General features: G+C 44.1%; 1 protein-coding gene across 1 annotated transcript in view; it reads left to right on the plus strand.

Annotated features, from left to right (window-relative positions):
* Positions 1–13,636, plus strand: part of tmem104 (transmembrane protein 104) — a 47,960-nt gene extending 34,324 nt beyond the window's left edge. Inside the window, exon 10 of the mRNA XM_030793777.1 lies at positions 12,856–13,636. Coding sequence (XP_030649637.1) covers positions 12,856–13,622 — 767 coding nt within the window. The 3' untranslated portion in view covers positions 13,623–13,636. The remainder of the gene's footprint in view (positions 1–12,855) is intronic.
* The last annotated feature ends 5,607 nt before the right edge of the window (positions 13,637–19,243 follow it).

Below are 19,243 nucleotides of genomic sequence, written 5' to 3' on the forward strand. Positions count from 1 at the left end.
AAAGCCTTCACACCCTCGCTCACACAGCTCACTCACTCATACAGCTTCACACACACACACTCACCCTCGCTCACACAGCTACACACACACTCACTCACACAGCCACACACACACTCACGCAGCCACACACACACACACTCACTCATACAACCACACACGCACCCTCGCTCACACAGCTACACACACACTCATTCACGCAGCCACACACACATACTCACTCATACAACCACACACACACACTCACTCATACAACCACACACACACACTCACTCTTACAACCACACACACACACTCACTCATACAGCCACACACACACACTCACTCATACAGCCATACACACACTCTCACTCACACAGCCACACACACACTCACTCATACAACCACACACACACACACACACTCACTCATACAACCACACACACACACACACTCACTCATACAACCATACACACACTCACACAGCTACACACACACACACACACACACACACTCATACAGCAACACACACACACTCACACAGCCCCACACACACTCTCACTCACTCATACAGCCACAATCTCACTCACTTGTACGGCCGTACACACACTTGCTCACATAATGACTCGTAACATTCTTGACAAACCTAAGAGACGCAGGCTCACTGGGGCTTTTTCCCCCTCCTGTACAGTTTGTCAAGTCAGGTATTTGGAGTTATGTAGAAAAGTGTGCTGTCCAAACTATTCATGTAAGCTGTAGTGAATCTACAGTCAATCATGTTAAATACCGGAACAAGGTCAGGTCCTGCCAGATGCTTCCAGGATGAATAGGAAAGGCCAAACCCATCTCATCTCTGTAGAATCAGGCATTCACACTCAAGCCACTGTTTTCTGACATACGTTGTGATAAATCTGTGGTTGTAATGCTGTTGTAGCTACACGCGTTTCTCCTCATTACACAAAACAGACGTGTTCCATGTTGTCAATTACATGTTCGCACCAGCTATGTGAAGGAAATAGTGTCACGTTTAAAAAAAAGAAAAAAAACCGCTTCAGTCCAGAGTTTTGTTGTTTGCGATGCAGAATGTATACAAAACAACAAAATAAAACAAACAAACAATAAAAAATCACCCAGATTAAGCTAGAATTAATTACATTGTCTTTTACCTTTAGTAGAAGAGCAGCTGATCAGAAGGGACACATATAGTAGCAGTTGTGTGTGCGTGTGTGCGTGCGTGTGTGTGTGTATATATATATTTGTATGTCTCCTGGCTTGAATAAAAGTTCAGTTGATGTAAACTACCATAGAGGAAGAGGAGGTCACAGGTATGAAGTGATTTCATGTTGAATATTCTTTGGTCCTGGTCTCATTCCTCTCTCAGGGAGCGTGTTCTCCGCCCCCCCCCCCCCCCCCCCCCCCCCTTAAATCACCGGTGCAAACACCGTTATTGCCGGTTCACGCTTGCCTGTTTTCTTCTAAATGACTCTTTACCACTGTGGCCTATTTAGTTTTTCTTTTTCTGTTTCTTTTTCTTTAATCTAATCTAGTGATTAAAGTTGCGTGACCCTTATTTAATAAGGCTGTTTTCTCTAAAGTGCAGCTGACCCCTCCTACCTCCAACAGGTGAAGGCACCCACATTCACACGCACGCGGGCTTCGCTGCCCACGTCCGTTCATCATTTGAGTGGCCCGTTCGGTGTCTCCAAGTCCCATCTCCCATCATCCCTCAGCCTGACAGCTCTGACAGCCTGTCCTAAGCCTGATTGGACGGTCAGTCACTGGGCTGACGGATGAAAATAAACCGCCAGCCCGTGCCCGCCATTCAAAACCACAACACCACTGAATCATGCCACGGGCTCCCATGTGTGTTCGCCTAACACACACACGCACACACACACACATACACGCACGTGTACAGCACAGACAACACACACACATACACGCACGTGTACAGCACAGACAACACACACACACACACACACCCACACACCCACACAGAAGAGTTAGCCTGACAGAATGCACACTCCCAAACAAGCATATACGCAGACTAGAAAAAACACACACAGACACAACCGGAACTCGCAGGACGCAGAAACACGAATGAGGGACCCTCGCTCGTATAAACAAAACGGTTAAAAATGGCCCGCTTACATAGTCGGTCTTGGTGCTCCCCCCCCCGTTGCACCGGTCTCCTCCCCCCTCCCTCCTCTACCTCGCCGTGTGATTGATTTCTCTTGTCACCACGGCAGCCCTCACCACTACACGGGCTAATGATTCAAAATGGCTGCCGCGGCAGCGTTTCGTCTCCCGCCCGAGCGGCTGACACCGCAATAGATGGTCGCCCTGTGGAACTCTGGGAGAATTAAGCGCCGCTCTCTGTGGAAGGGCGGTGCAGTCTCAGCTTAGACCTTAAACCGCGATTCAAGAACAGATGCCCGGCCTCTGGCCTCATGCAACATTTAATAAGCGAATCAAATATGCATGCGGTCGGGATGCGTTTGGGCATGCGTGCATGTGTGTGTGTGCGTACGCGTATCCGTTGACGACTGCAGAGACCGATTTTTTTTTTTTATTGGTGGCTTAATCAGCATGTATGCCGGCAATCGATATCTTGTTAACTAGCACTTAAGCTTCCTCGGTCCAGGCTTGAAAATCCTGCAGAGTGGCTTGTGTAAAAATTGCTCTTACAAGCCCAGTTGAGTTATTTTATTTTATTTTATTTTATTATTTATTTATTTTTCCAGACAAACATCTAAATTTCACCCTGCTTTTGAAGGACGCTGTCTAGTAACGGTTTCGGGTTAATGTTTTGTTAGTGTTGTAATTCTAGTGTAGGATCACTGTAGTTGCTATTTAGCGTTTGGGTAGAACCGCTACGCGGGGCTTTAAGAATGTCTGACCCACACCTGGGCGGAGAGCTGAAGAATTTGCTACTCGAGCGAACAAACCACAAGGCAAGATAATAGTCTCTCAGAGAATGGCTTTATAAATGGATTTTTCGGTCTGTTTGAACTGGTGTTAGATCATTTGTATGAACTTCAGCCAGTGTCTTCTGGCCTCCGGCGTTTTGTCAGCACACAGGAGCAGAGCTGTGTTTTATGGCTGTGTGTAACACCCCTATATGTTCTCAGAGCTATTTAGGTTATGTATGATCTCATTCCAGAAGTCTCAGAGGAGACGGACGTTAGGGGAGAAGGCGGTCAACCGGCGTTTCATTGTTTCTCTGTTTTAGGTTCATGTGTCATGATTACGGTGAAACACTGATGCCCTGGGTTTTTTTTTTTTAATTGATACTAAACCAACCTCTTTACCACTACATTTATTTTCCATGTTGCAGTTGCTGGGGATGTTTTTGTTTGTGTGTTTGTTTGTTTGTTTCTCTTCCTTTGTGTTGGTGATGACCTTCTCTAACAAATACATATCCCTTTAGATAAACTGGGACAGTTAACCCTGATTGGCCGACTGTCATGGACTCTCATAGGATGATTGGTTGAGTGCCGTGGGTATTGGCTATTGAGTAGTTAAATGATGATGCGAGGTGTTACCTCTGTAACCCAAGTATGGAGTCCTACTACTAAGTATGTAATTCCCCTAATTGTTTAAACAAACTTGGTTTGGTGAATTGGAGAGTTCAGTTTTCCTGCTAATATGAGTTTGGTTGCAGTGGATTTTTTGCTCTGTGTCTAATAATGGAGCTCTTGATAAGTTCACTCAGAAACAAAGGGATGGGAGGAAAGTGCTCAGATGGCTTGTTGTTGTTCTTGTTGTTGTTCTTGTTTTTTAAATCAAGATAAAGAGCCTAGTTATGACTCTGAGTGAAGCGGATACTCGGGAAGAATATGTATGTTCAGATTAGGGTTTGTCTCATAAAAATGTTTTCCTTAACATCAGCACGAGTTTCATTATGTCGCGCCCAAGAGACTTAACACACGTTGTTGATTACAAACACCTTGTGCATACTGATCACATTCTTATTCTCTAATCAGCATAAAACTCCATTAAAATCAACGAAATACAGGAATCAGACAAAGCATGAAAACTGTTTATATAAGTACCCGAGTCTCTCAGACAGATCAGCAGTAATTTGTAGTTTGTGGTTTTTACTAATGCTAAAATTGTGTTTCATACACTTAAAACCTGTTGTTTGTTTGTTTTGGGGTTTTTTTTTTGCTGTCATTCTCATTTTTCTTTGTATCATTCCAAAAGAAACAAGTTTTCATCAGTGTTTTGACCATCTAGTTATGTTCTGTGCATGATTTTCTTTGGTAATAGATTATCTCACCAGCACAGTGGGTCATGCAGATGATTTTCATTCTTCAGTGCTTGGATCTGTCTTAAAAAACAAAAAAAACATTTTTCCATTGTGAGGATTTAAAAAAGAAGAAGAAGAGAGGGGAAAAAATTAGGTTTCATTACACATCTCTGTGCCTTTAGAGAGTTGGCTAAGCTCTGAGTGTACACACTCATATCATCCCCCCCCCCCCCCTCCTCCTCCCCTTTTTTGTCTTCTTCTGGCTTGAGTGTTTTGTCATCCCACCGGTCCTGTCTCCAGCCTCAGTCATTACTCAGCGTGGACAAAGAGGGGCTGGTCAGGCCCTCTGTGGATGACTCTGTTCGCCCAGAATCCTCTGCGGAGGAGGCCGCGGCTGCCCCCCCCCGTCAGATGAGCAAGACTAATCAGCAGACGTGGCAGACAGAGTCGTGTCGAGGGACCTCGTCCACACTTTAGCCTCAGCGCAGCCTCTCGCCTGCCCTGTTGCTTTTCATCGCCCTTTTCCTCCCACCCAGAATGTCCTGGAAAACTATTCCAAACCACCAAGGCGCTCCACGCGCCAGCTAACGTTTTTTTTTTTTTGTTTTTGCCAGTTCTTTTGTGTTTGCAATTTTCTTTCTCTTTGTCACTCTTCGGTTACCTTTCTCGGGCGCCGTAGCGCCTGCATCGTATACTGGCTCGTCTTTCGGCCTTTAAAACCATCCCGGACCGCTGCGGACATACGGAGCCCGCAGGCTGGCTTGTTTACTGTTCCAGTGCACAGATGTGGGCTCTGCAGTACTGCCATGCTAGGCATGCATTATTTAAAAGCCTCTCTTTATTGGTGGGGTCATTTAAATGGATAAGAGCATCTCCCCTCCTTTCACTGCAGACTGAGGATGGGCAGCGATTATCTGCACTCAGCAGCACAAATGAAATGAATGGATGAGTATGGAGTGGTGGGGGGTGGGGGTGGGTGGGGAAAGGAGGCGGGGAGGGGGGCTTTAATTGATATTGAGTGGTGTGAGTGGAGGGGAACGGTCGAAGAGCTCACACGCGTTTACGGAATGTGGATTAATCACCCCATCCTTCTTCCCCATTGGGAAGAGCGTGAAGGTATTCATGAAGTAATTTATTATAGTTCCAGCCTCTTGGCTGGCGCGAATGCAAGGCTGGGAAAACAGAAATGGGAGTGAAAGTCAAGCATCCCATTTGGTGCCAGTGTCTTGTGTTGTGTTTACGTCCATGGTTGGTCATGGTGGTGTGGTGCCAGTGTGGTGTGGAGAATGGAGTGTGAATATAAAAAAAAAAAAGAGAGAGAGAGAGAAGGTGTGAAATCAATCAAGTCTCTGCTCAGTGAATCCAAACCTGACAGAAGCCTCCATCCATGAATGCCAATACCAACTCCTATAGAACAGTCTTTGCATTCATCAAAAGTAAGTGACCAGAAATAGTGTAAGGTCCATCCTTGAATAAGTAACTGAGAGATTGCCTGCTCTATTGGCTCTGAAGGTCACCAGGTGGTCTCCAGAGATTAAAACACCACAGAAACCAATATCAGTTCCAGTTCAGCACCCTGTAAGAACTGAAACCAAGCAATGCCTTAATAGAGTTTTCAAAGCTCATTTAGAGGTAAAGAACAACTCGGAAGTTACCATAGCTATCTTAAGAATAATGTATTGTTCCTTTGTACTCTTAAGCATTTGCCGTCTGCGTAGTTTGCCAAGCCGTGCAGAGTGATGCGTCTTTGTTTGATATCTTCTAAGTGCTCTCACCTTCTCGCTTGAGACCCGAAAATAACAAACAGAACAGAGGATGGGAATGGACTCACTTCTCTTTAAGTTGGAATCTTTCTGTGGAGGCGAATACGCCTCACCGTTGGACACCTCCAAAAAAAAAAAAAAAGAAAGACATCTTTAATCCTGTTCTGTTGTCTGGACAGATTTATCCCAATCCTGTTTAGTATTGATGCAAAGTGTTTCCCCCATTTAATGAGTTCCCTCTTTAAACTTTGATTTCGGCCAGAAAATAAATTGTGCGCTGGTTAAGAACCTTTTTTTCCCCCCAGATGTCTTGCTGTGGTGGACTTTTGGATCAATGACAGTTCAATGGCTGGTAACTAAGCTCTTAATCACAGTCCCTCATGTTGATTTCACGGCCCTGTTTGCTGAGGTGTCGTCTTCTCAGACAGGAGGCTAAAGGCAAGTCCTGAATAAGAATGGTGAGACATTGTGGAAAGGGATTTCTCTATTGTTCTTGCCAGACTTTCAGAGAGCTGCAAACTTGGGACAATGTACATTCTTTTAGCCTCAAGAGGACTCTATTAGATTTATGTCCAAATCTATTCTTTCAGTTGTCTATCATTGACAGCTGTGTTTCCTTTGACTTTCACTTCTTTTTTTCCCCCCGTGATTATCTGAGCTCAAAGCTTGAAGATGTAGTATGCTCAGTAAGATGACTCTGTTGCTTTATAACGAAGTGAACCACTGGAATGATGTCAACCGTTGCGTGTTTTTCAAACATTGTGTACTGAACTGTCACACTTAAGTTCCTTCAACATTTTGTACAATTTTGTAATTTTGTGCATGAAATGGACTGCCAAAAATGTCTCAAGAAGCTAAACTTTCAAGGCTGTCTACTGTTTTTTCCACATTTCCCCACGACTGCTTTGGCTTGGTTCTCGGTGTTGTGTGGATAGGCTAGGAGAGTTGAACAGGGAGAGAAGCAGGTGCGTCTTATTCCTTATCGGTAGTTAATGTGCAGTTTGTTGCTCCACGGCTGAGTGATCGGGCTAATTGTTGTTTTCTCAGGTCTAGCTGATAATGACAACTGGCCCGGCCCTACGGAATTGAGAGCCTGAGTATCTGATGCAAACTGGCAGACGGCTCCTCTACTCAATGCGCCGATCAGAATCGAGGCATGGAGAGACCCGCCAGATATCAGACTTGAACTAGCTTTAACCCTCGCTGATAATCCCAAACCAAAACTTGAGGTACCACAGAACTTTAAAATGAACACAGATTCTAGAATGATCATGAAGGAAAGCAGTAAGCAAAATAAACCTCGATAGTTTATCTAATGCTGACTTTTATAGGTTTTTAACAAGGATGATAGAAAGGACCTTGATGAGCAGAAAATGTTATATTTGAAACCCTAAAAAGGATTAGAAACAGAAAAAAAGGATTCTGAAAAGGTGTAATATAGACTTTATTTGAAGAGCGTTTCAGAAAGTGAATCATGACTATGCAAGTACTATCTCAACCTACTGGCCATTGACTGATTAAATCAAGAAGACCCTCCTGTCTCAACCATTAGCCCAAGACAGATCTAGTTGGAGTGCCTATTGGTCCTTGGAGCTTTGAGAGTACCTACCAGCCTTGGATGTAACGTCCAATTGCTTTGCTAGCAAGCACGAGGGATACAGCTGTCGGTACTTTGGGGAGTTGTTTAGCCGAAGAATTCCTTCAGAAGGTCACTGCCATTCCCCCTTTCACGCACCATAAATCAGTCACATCGAGATAGGCCTATAGCAGTTATACTGATGTGATATGTGGTTCTTTGACACATGGTTAATGCACTCAATGCTCTTGGCATGTTAGCTTTGGGTCCCCTTTCACGTGAATCTTATTCAGTGTTGGAATTGTAAAAGCAATTACATTGCAGATTGTATCAAGAGGGAAACCGCTCATACCATCTGAATGTGTTTTGGTTTTATTTCTACCTCTGGGTCTTGGTTGAAGACTCTTTGAAGTGCATCTTGACCGTTGATCACTGATTACCCCAGAGCCTTGGTGGAAGCTACATGAGACAAGAGAGAAGAGTGTCCTTCTAATGAAAACAGGCTCATAGCACTGGGGTTTCCCATCTATTGCTTCTATAAAAAGCTGATAGCAGTGAGGAAAAAATGGAAAAGATGTTGAGTTTCATTTTAAAGAAATAAACATAAAAGCAGAAATAGCAAGTGTCATTTATTCAACATGGACCCATCTCTCTCGAGAGAGAGTAGCTTGTCTTAGTAGCTTATTTTAGCATGGAGCTTTTCGTTGCTTTTAACCTATTTTTTCTGATTTGGCAGGCAGCACTGGATTTATGGCATCGTCCTATATAACTTGGTCTAACTCCTATGAATGCCTCTCTTGGTGATTGTCTCTAGTTCCTGAATGTGGCATGAAGAAAATGGAGTTAGTCTGAAGGATTTAGGATACACTGGACATGCTGAAGTCAGATTCATACCCGTATGTTGATAGTGGAGTTATACGTGCTGGACTCACCCAATCTTCCATGCTTGCTTGTAGATTAGCTGCACCTTTGAAATTTAGCACCTGAAGAACTTCCAGCTAACTATTTTCCAAAACTCAATGTCACAGTACCCTCTGACTGACTTTAAGTCTCCTCAGATGATAATAGAGATGAGGTAAGTGAAGAAAATGGGATGAATGGATCTCAGAGTTTAATTAGTGTTGCGACAGGCTGAGGTCTTGAGATTCATTAGAAGCATTAGGTCCCCCCGGTGCCCTATCTATCCGGGATTACAATTCGCCATCTGCATTTTTCGTCGCCCACTTCCTATCCTCCCACAGAGAACACCTCTGCTTTGTGTATTAAGGGAGAGGACTTGTACCCCGTACTTCAGCTGCCAAAGTAATCCTTTTAGCTATGCTCGGGCTACCTTGCCCCCCCGGGGCAGGCACAATCTCTTCCAGGGTTTCCTCTTGCTTTCTCATTTCAGAGGAACCCCATCAGAGAACTTTGCCAATGTCATTCGACTCCACAGTACCACCTGATGCGCCCTGAACTTAAAAAACTCCAGGAATGTCCCTAAAAACCCAGCGTGTTGCCCTTCATGCGGTTTCTGTTGATCCCTCGGGAGCTGTCGTGACCTTTTGCCATCAGTATCAATTTGGTTTCCATGCCATGGTCTGTTACCCATACCTGTGCCCTTTTCAGCGAGTCGCCGAACAGTGGCTAAATCTTTTGATCGCTTTTTATGTACAGCCAGCTCAGGGAAAAAAAAAAAAAGGTGACTTTTTTTTTTTGGCAGGGAGGGGTAACAGTTCAGACCTGGCTGCCAGGGCTGGTGTCAGGAACAGACATATCAGGATGAATAAGACCTCAAGACAGAAATACTGGTGGTGTTAGGTTTTTTTTTTTTCTCCCCCCTTTCCCTTTCCTTCATCAGCAGGCACAGCAAGGGGAATTGGGGGATCTGTGATGAATCACCATGTTTCCTGTGCCTCGACAGAGACCCATCTCACCATCAAACAACAAGAGTGTCTCTGTTGAAGGTTGCAGCAGGCATCTTTACTCTGGGCCGTGCATGGTGTCATGCTAACTCAGGCATATTTAGATTAAACGTGCCCTTGACACTCTGGCCCTGTTCCTCTTTATTCTGCCTCTGCTAATACAGGAATAATGTCTCCCACTCCGTCCACTCCTGGGCCGTATGCTCTCAGACTAGAGGTGGAGGATGATAATGCAGTCAGGTTTTTTTTTGTTGGGTTTTTTTTTCGACCGGTAGGACACAGGTGACATGGTTGTCAGTGAGAGAGAGAGAGAGAGAGAGAGAGAGGATGACTGCGGCACACATGCACCCATGCAGGACATTGTGTTGCGTGTCTTAACCAAGTGAAACCGGGCGGGGGATGGGGGGGATAATTACCCCTCTGTCAATATCACATCTGGTCCAATACCGCAAGGATAAACGCGATGTCAGTGGACAGGACGTTTTTGAGGGGGGTCCCTCGGTGGATCGTGTAATCATGTTGTCTGAACTCATTTTTTTTTCTTCCCCTTCACTGCCTCTTTCTTTCTCTGAAAACATGATGAATTTTGTGAATTATAATGATGCCTTTACTTTGATACAGTAGAAGGCTGACGACTCCAGTGTTTGACCTTGTCCACTGTCATTTGCTTGTACATGCGAGTTGCCTTTTTCCGCTAGTGATGATGCAGCCAACGCTGCCTGTGTAAAACCACTCAGAGGATTCTGGGAAAAGCGTAGCAGTCATAGTCACTTGTATTCACTTATACGGTATTAGACATTCGTGTGACATCGTTTTCGCTGCCTGACAGTTGAATGGAAATGCTGCCCTGACTTTTTCACGTGGTCTTTCCGGTCATTTTCTTTATTAAAAAAGATTCTTAAATGTGGTGGAGTATTTTGAACACATGCTTTTTTTTAATTTGCTTGTACAAGAGATGAAGCCACGTGCTTTTCGTCTTTTTTTCGTGACGGTTCCCTTTAGAGCTGGGGTGTCAAACTCCGGTCCTGGAGGGCCAGGGTCCTGCTGATTTTTGTTTTCACCTCTTAGTTACCTGTTGATTTTCACCTTGAAAACAGGTGTGGACACTCTTCAGCCAATCAGAGATTCTATTTAGTTGATCTACAAGAAAAACAGCAGGACCTCGGCCCTCCAGGACCGGAGTTTGACACCCCTGCTTTAGATGCTTCTTGCCTGTCTGGGACACCTTTGTCATTACTCAGTGGGTTTTTTTTTTATTATTATTATTTCTGGGTACACTTTCGTCCTGATAATTGCACTAAATCATTTTATTCCTTTGACATACATTAAAGTGCCTCACAAGACAACCGCCAGCCCTGATTAATAGGCTGAGATTAAAATAGGGTCTCCTGGACCTCCGCCTTTTGGACCGAAATATTCTACCACCATGCTAAAGAGCTGTGAACCTCTGGGAGTCCGGGGGAGGGGGGGAATACGAACCAAAAAAAAACAACAACCCCAAGACAAAACAAAACAAAAAACTTAATCTCAAACGGACACCCTCGGTGTTCACTAGGACCCAGCGTCAGAGCTGCTGACGCTAGAGCTTCCTTTTACCGACCTGGTCCGGCAAACCTTGGACAGATTAATGAGACATCCGCTCCCTGAGTGAAAACCCAATCCCTTTTCCTCAAATACTGATGGCCGTTCCTGTTCTGGTGATTGGGGCTGAGATGCATTCTAAGATTTCTCCTGCAAGGACAACAGGAGCTCTGCCCCCTTTTTTTTTTCCCTAGGCACAGTGGACAAGGTGTGCATCCCAAAAGAGTATTGGATGGATGGATGGATGGATGGATGGATGGATAAATGGTGTAGTGTGGGAGGTGGGAAACTGTGACTAATTTAGAGGTGTGAGTGAGCGTTAGGTTTGGTTTGGAAATATTGGCTAGGAAGCACAAGCTCCAAACCTTAACAGGACTGCCCAGCATGCCTGCTTCTCCCTTTGAGACTCAGACGCCTTGGCAGTCGAGGAAAGATGCATTTTCCCCAATTGATTAGAAATGGTTGCCGTGGAGAGAGGCAGGGTGTGGTGTTAGAGCAGTATGGATGATTTGAAGGAAACTGGTTCATACGGAGGGACTCATTCATAGCAACAACAGCTAGGTCAAAGAGCGCTTTGCTTCTTGTGTCTCTCTCTTCCTTGTGAGATGAGTTCAGTCAGAAGACTGTTTCTTTTTGCCCTTATTAGTGGAGGACTGAATTCAAAGGAACATCTTAGACACCTGTACTTAAATCATGCCCTTTTTTTTTTAATGTTTAATGAGAAACCATATTCAGTTTTCCTAATTCCTTTAGATTAAACAGCAGTTTTATATCGACCTTTAATAACTTCCATTAACCAGTGTGCTACTGGCTCTGTAGTAATTAATATGTGTTCATTTAATCTTGTGTCTCCCATGAAGGCTGTTAAAGAGTGAGTGAGTGAGAGAGAAAGAGAGAGAGAAAAGGGGTGGGGGAGGGGGCTCAGTAGAATCTGGGGGTATTGGTCTTTATTGTCTGCTAACTCTGTTTAACTCTCTACCTGGTGGTTCATTTGGAGAGTTATTGCTTCCGACCACACTGAGGCATCCAGCCCAGTTCTGCCCAGCTCAGCAGTCTCCGTCAGCCCATTAGGACTTAAATGATCTCGCCTTGTCAACATGACTCACAGACACAGATTAGGCTTAGACAAAGGCAAGGCTTTTTAAAGAGTTTTTTTTTTTTTTTTTTTTAGAGAACAGCATAGTAGTGGTAAAGAGAGGGGATGTTTGAGGGTTGGGCTTGGATAAGGGGATAGTATTGGGGACTTGGCCCCTCTTTGACCTTTTGACTGTTTCTGAATTTGTATCTGCTAACTGTGTCAAGGCCGGACACCCATTAGCACCACTGGTGCACATATGTGCAGTTAATCATTGTGTTAAGTCCAGATCAACCACAGCTGGAGAGTAGTACAACTGTACTCTGAACGGATCTTTTTTTTTTTTTCTTTTCAGCTTTTCTTATGATGACATTTACTTTCCTGTCTGAAATGCGTCTGCCTCGCACTTTAATTATGTACATGTCTCATTCCACCTCCAAGTCTTGGCAATGTATGAAAATACTGTCAAAATGATACTGTATAATACTTATGTTCAGTGATAGCACTATTACTCAGTCTAATGTCTATTAAAAGATGGGTATAATGGAGCTTTCATCAGAAATATAATGTTTTTTGATCATGTTTTTTTTTTTTTTTCTTTAAATATAGTTTTATTCGTGATAGTGCTGGTACAGTACCATAGTTTATGTGATGACTGTGCTCTGTTAACTCTCTCTCTCTCTCTCTCTCCCTCCTTCTCTCTCTTTCTCTCTCCCTCTCTCTTTTAGCTTTTACGATGATGATCATCCTTGCCCTCATTCGCATCAGTAAAGGGCACGGCGAAGGCAGGCCTCCCGTGGCGCAGATCTCCGGCATACCCAACCTTTTCGGCGTGTGCGTCTACTCCTTCATGTGTCAACACTCCCTCCCTTCCCTGGTCACGCCCATCTCGAACAAACGGCGGATCAGCGCCCTGGTGCTGATGGACTACATGCTCATCCTGGGTTTCTACTCCCTGCTGTCCTTCACCGCCATCTTCTGCTTCGATAGCTCCATGATACGGGCCATGTACACCCTCAGTTTCTCTGACAACTGCGACGTCCTGGACGTCCCGTTCCTACGGTACTTTCTGGCTCTCTTCCCAGTCTTTACCATTAGCACCAATTTCCCCATTATAGCCGTCACCCTACGCAACAACTGGAAGACCCTCTTCCATCGGGATGGCGGCACCTATCCGTGGGTGGTAGACCGCGTAGTCTTCCCTCTCATCACCCTGGTGCCCCCAATCATCGTGGCTTTCTGCACCCACGACCTGGAGGCCTTGGTGGGCATCACCGGAGCCTACGCGGGTACGGGGATCCAGTATATCATCCCTGCCTTCCTAGTGTTCTTTAGCCGGCGCCACCTAGAGCCCGTGTTTGGTAGAGACACAGTGAACAAGCACAGGTCTCCGTTTCGCCACAGTTTCTGGGTTTGGTTTGTGGTGATTTGGGCAGTCTTCTGCCTGATGTTTGTCACGGCTAACATCATCCTGACTGAGACAGAGAAGGTCTAAGCACTAAAAGATACTTGAATGGAACGCACATTGGGGTTTGTTTTTTTGTTTTTTTGTTTTTTGATGTCTGTGTTTTTGTCTGTGACTGGTATGGAGATGTATCTGAGGCCTTATACTTGTCCTCTACTGGTCAGGTGGTGGAATTAAATGAATGGGTAGCATTTTAATTCAGCCATACTTGGTTGAATGTGATTAAAAGGGACCAAAAAAAAAAAAAATACTTTTAGATTTTACTGTTTGGTTAATGTTGTTGTGTAACAACCATATTGGGACAGAAAAGCAGATTTTGCCGTTTCTTCAAAACACAACAAACTCATTCTGGACAATCCTCTTGTGTTTGTTTCATTTGCACTCTGAGACAGCTGTAGTTTTAAGAGCGTTTCCCTAAATCAGCCAAAACTGATAGCTTGACCTGCAGTTTCCCTCCAAAAAACACTTCAGTGATTTTGGACTGTGCTGAGCCCTGTGAAGCATCTTTGAATAGATGTGTCTGAACCTTCGTAGCGGGACGCTCAGGACAAAATGTTCTGGGGGAAAAAAAACACCGTTTATAACTAAATGTGCTTAACGGTGCAAACAGGGGTTCGGTTTTCGGACAAAAGAAACACAAAAATTGGGCTCTGACAACCAACGGCTTTTCTATCCAGAAGTACATCTGTAGCTCAATGAGGAACTTCAGCAGAGAAAAGGGGGGAAAAAAAAAAAAAGAGAAAAGCAATCAGGGATTTCTGTCTTACAGCTGGTGTTTTAACGTTCCTTATCAGGTGGCTACCTTCTGTCGTGTCTTCTTTGTGAATAATGACACAGACTATCTATCAGGTTTGATGAATATGGCTCGAGCGCAGACATACCTGAGATGAATGTAAACACCGTTTTCAGCATCGAGGCGCACTATATGTTCTCTATACGTAGAACACAGAACAGGAAAGCCCTTGGGGGACAGGGAGGGGAATTTTGTTTTGGTTTTTTTTTCCGGTGGTTAATGAACAAATGAATGGGAATTCAACCATCTGCTCTCGACTCAATTAAGTACTGAACCTAACCCTGCTCAGAGGACGTGACCCAGTTTAATGAAGGTATGGTGGGACAGGATAGCAGGTAGAATCAGGCCAGACAGAGAAAGACCCAGAAACGCCTAGAAAGACGCCTGACTGGGAGCTCGTTCGGATAGGCAGCTGTGGATCCCGTTGTAAGAAGAACAAACTTTAAATCTTTAAACCTCTGTTCATGTCTCCTCGCTCTGATCTCTGTCTGCATGCGAATCACCTGTAAGACGTTGAAAGACGCAAACTCTTGGCTGATCTGTCGTCAGTGTAGCCTTGCACTTTCTGTCATTGTCGTCTGCTTCATAGCATGAGATTATGTCCATGTTAGTGACAGTGGCCCAATGTTCCTAATGTGGCACAGAGTACACATACACCTACATTATCCTGTCTTCTTCTCCTGTGTCTTTATCTGAATGTCAGACATATTACATCGCTAATATGTACCACACCTACTGTAAATATCGGGCAAAAAATTCATTTCGTTTGTTTGCTTTCTGCATGTTTTTTTCTTTCTTTCTTTTTTTCTTTCTTTCTTTCTTTCTTTTTTTCCTCCAGTTTGTCTTGCGAACCTTCAACCACAATCGGTTTAACTCAGGATTGAGAATTACTTTTGAATCAATTACCAAGCTCAGTCTAGAATTTCCTCCTTGTCTTTTTTTTCTGTCATGGTTAAGAGAGTGGGTTCACGTTTTCTCCCTTCCTTTCCTTTACTGTCACATTACTCGTTGTCAACCCTTTTTTTTTTCGTCACACGTTTTGTGTCGACACTTGATGAGCTTGATCACTGTTTGATGGTTGATAGGGTTGTACTGTAAACTTTTGATTGCTGCTTTCAGTGAGGAATGCTTTCTCATGATCAAAGGAGGGAAATGCAACATCGCAGCCGTCTCTCTCTCTCTCGCGCGACATTGGGTCGGCGCTGATGTGTGCACGCTGTTAGCGACGGGCCCATGTCATGTCAGAGGTGGTTGCGAGAGAGACACTTTGACAAGACCGTGCGTAAAGCATGATGGGTTTTTTTGTTGTTGTTTGTTTGTCTGTCTGGTTTTTTTTGGGAGGGGGGGGCGGGGGGTTTGACAAAGACCAATCAGTCTGCACACTTTGAGTTTGTTCCCATCTGCTTTACAACATCTGTTTACCACATGTTCAGTAAACAACAAGAGGGCAGAGGGACATGGAGACATACACCCTCAGTGGAGCACACAACTCATAGCTCTCATGGCAATATGGTTGGACTCGTGTCCTGTTTTAAATAAGGTGGCATTACTTTATCAGTATTTTTTTTTTTTGTTTTGTTTCCTCAATCCTCACATGTCAGGTCAATGTCACTTTAGATTTTTTTTTTTTTTTGCTGATTTTAGGAATAAATTGAACATGGGGTTTGGACATTTAATACCAAATTTAACACCAAAATGTTCTTTTCAAAATATATGTGTGAGTGTGTATTGGTTTGTATGTAAGTATGTGTGTGTGTGTGTGTGTGTGAAGGGGTATCTGTCGTGATGTCTGGAAAAAAAGCAATGTGCCTTTACCCAGAGTTCATCTTGCCTTTCACTGGCTGTCTCTTTTTTTTTTTTTTTTTCTCGTTCCATCTCAGTTTTTCTGACATTTGCTTGATGTTCTCTGCATGGGAGTCACTTCATATATTTGACAATCATTGTGTGTTTCACAAAAAAACATTTGGGATTCATTTGGTTTAGACTTTAAGTGTAACACATGCTTTTTTTAAAAAAAATAAATAAAAGGTATTTTTGTTGTGTTTTGTCGTGTGTTTTTAATTGGTTGTAACAATTTGTTATGGATGATAATAAAGTCTTGATGAATGATATAGCTGTGCTTAAGTTATTTCTTCTTAAATTTGTTTTATATACTTTGAGACTGTCTAATCCCCTGAGACATCATTTTGAATATGATGCTGAGGGAAAAAAAACACCACACTGCCTCATTTTTGTAACACAAGTCTAGAAACTGATTCTGTGAGAGATTACGTCATGGATATTCTCGCTGTATATTTTTAGTTTTGTTCTGACATTTAGTGTGTCATGCTTAGAGAACTCTCTGACCTGAGACCAGCCTGACGAGATTCAAATAAACATCAGCTTATCTGTTTCTAACCGTAATTTATATCTTTTTGACCTAAAAGTAGATTCTTGATACTGGAACAAAGATGAGGTGAACCTCTTAGCTTTGACGAACGACGAGGTCGAATTTTCACATTTCACGTGAGGTCATTCGGGGGCAGTGCTTTACAGCCTTTTCAAAAAGTTAAATGCATGTTTAGAACGCACCAGTCTTTTCCATATAGGCTATTATTAAAGTTATGGAAATTACTCTGAGAAAGCAACAAGTTTATCTGCTCTGCTCACGCTCTACCAAGGCGTAACGTCACCAAGTGACGTTTTCTATCCAGTAAATCTCCTATGATTTACTCTATCCTTTTCTTTATTATGATAATAAACACCCCACCTCACCCTGCTGAATTTCAATTCCGCCACTTCAGACGACAACGTAATTTAACTTAACCCCTGCCCCTTTATGTGCGTGGGTGTGCGTGTCCGTGTGTGTGCGCGTGTCCCCGTGTGTGTGTGTGTGTGTGTGTGTGTGTGTGTGTGTGTGTGTGGGGGGGGGGGGGGGGGGGGGGGGCGTAATTGGAAATTAAAACTTCGCACGGTTTAATGTATTCACAGCTTATTTAATTTGCCCTGTGATTTACACTGTGTTTTGATTGAGAGGCGAATGGTGAGACTGCAGAGGGTGTAGCTGGATTTGGCGCTGTTGCTTTTAATTGGATAAAATATGGAATTTTTATGGGGCTTGTCGCTGGTCTGCAGTCTTCTCTCAGCTCTGCGCAGTCAGACGATGCTGGATTGGCCATTTCTTTCTCTCTCTCTGTCTCTCTCTCTCCGTCAACGTTCTTACTCCCGTGATGGAGTTTGGGTTGTGCAATTTGTCTAAATTAAGGACAAAGCGTGACAAGGGCAAAATACTTTGTGAGGGACGTTTTATTTCTCTTTCTCTGGAGAGTGGAGCCATTTTTTGGTGTGGTCTTTTTGATTTTTTTCTTTTTTTTATCCAGCGTTACAACCCCCCCCCCCATCCCCCCTCCAAAAAAATGGCACATTCTTAGGTTCTAAAGAAAGTAACTGCCAAACTATCTATGGGATTTAGTGAAACATTCCAGTCTAGTGGAGAACACTGTGGAATAGTTTGTTGGCTGTTCCGTGACATCACTGACTTTCCATTTTATCCCTAACTTTTCACACACAGAAGTAACGCAGTTCAGCAATAGCACTTTCTTTCAGCATGCCATAAAAGGCAAGAAAGGTCTCTGCACATTCTAGATTCAATGGATCGATCGTGAACCACCAGTGGGTCATTTCTGAACACGCGCCTTCACCTAGGTTAACTCACGTGTTTCCTTTAAACCATTACGCAACGATCGAATGGGAGTATTGATCGCCATAGTGACCGCACAAACAAGGCGTAATGGAGTACAGCGTCTTGTCAGGGTATTGTCCTCCTTGATACCGGCGTTTGCACATCAGAATATGCTTGCTTAAAAGGTAACCACCCTTGCATCGAGGAAAACCATAATTAACTCCTCAGATGCTAAGTTAATTTCAAAGCGAACATGACAGCATGGTTTTGTTATTGGATCTAAGCATTTTATAAATAGGTTTTGTTATCGCACTGTAACCATGCAGATATGATGAATGGTTCACGGTGGTGTATGCGCTGTGTGGCTGCTCTCCTGATTAAGCTATACACGGCCGTTCTCCTGTTCGCACCCTGCCCAGTGTCATGTTTATTTATATTTATGGAGCCATGTTAAAAGCCCTGTAAAACGCCTGTCGTTGACAGCATTGGTAAGGCTCTCCAGGTCTCTGGGTAGGTGTCTATGAAAAACCTGGTGGTTTATTTCTCTCTGTCATCATGTCTGACCAGGACACGTAAGGCTCTGTCAAGAGTGATATACACTGTTTAGACAGCTGAAAGCGAGCGCTCGAATCCCGTGCCTTGAGGGAGGAGCGTTGGGTCGCCCCCCTGCTAAACACAGAGGTGACTATTGCCCTGCAGCTGGGCTGATTTGGCTTTGTAGAGGACAAAAGAGTGACAGCTAGGACTACCCCCCCCCCACCGCACCCCAACCCCCCGCCTCTGACGCACGGCTTCACCAGAACGGCTCTCGCTCGTCCCATTCCTCGCTCCACGTGGAGGCGTAGCGACTTGGTCCTGTGCCCGCTACACACGCTACACCTGCTTCAGTAACGAAATATGTCCAGATCACGTAAAGATCCCCCAATAGCCAAACGACGGAAAAAGCACCAGCTCATCATGTCCCGTAGCTGGATTTTAATGAGTAAATGAAAGGGAGAGATGAAGCCAAACTGGAAGAGGATCCGGATTTGAGTGGGGACTCCATTGATCTCTGAGTGTCCGTTTCATAACTAGCTTATCTTTATCCTTTTGGCAGCGGAACACTCGGCAGACGGAAGATAATGACAGTACCGTCGGCTGGCGAGGTTTTGATTTTTTTTTTGATTTTCGACAAAGAAGTTGATCCATCTGGTTGAG

The sequence above is a fragment of the Chanos chanos genome, chromosome 16 (genome assembly GCF_902362185.1).
Source record: "Chanos chanos chromosome 16, fChaCha1.1, whole genome shotgun sequence".
NCBI classification, from domain to species: domain Eukaryota; kingdom Metazoa; phylum Chordata; class Actinopteri; order Gonorynchiformes; family Chanidae; genus Chanos; species Chanos chanos.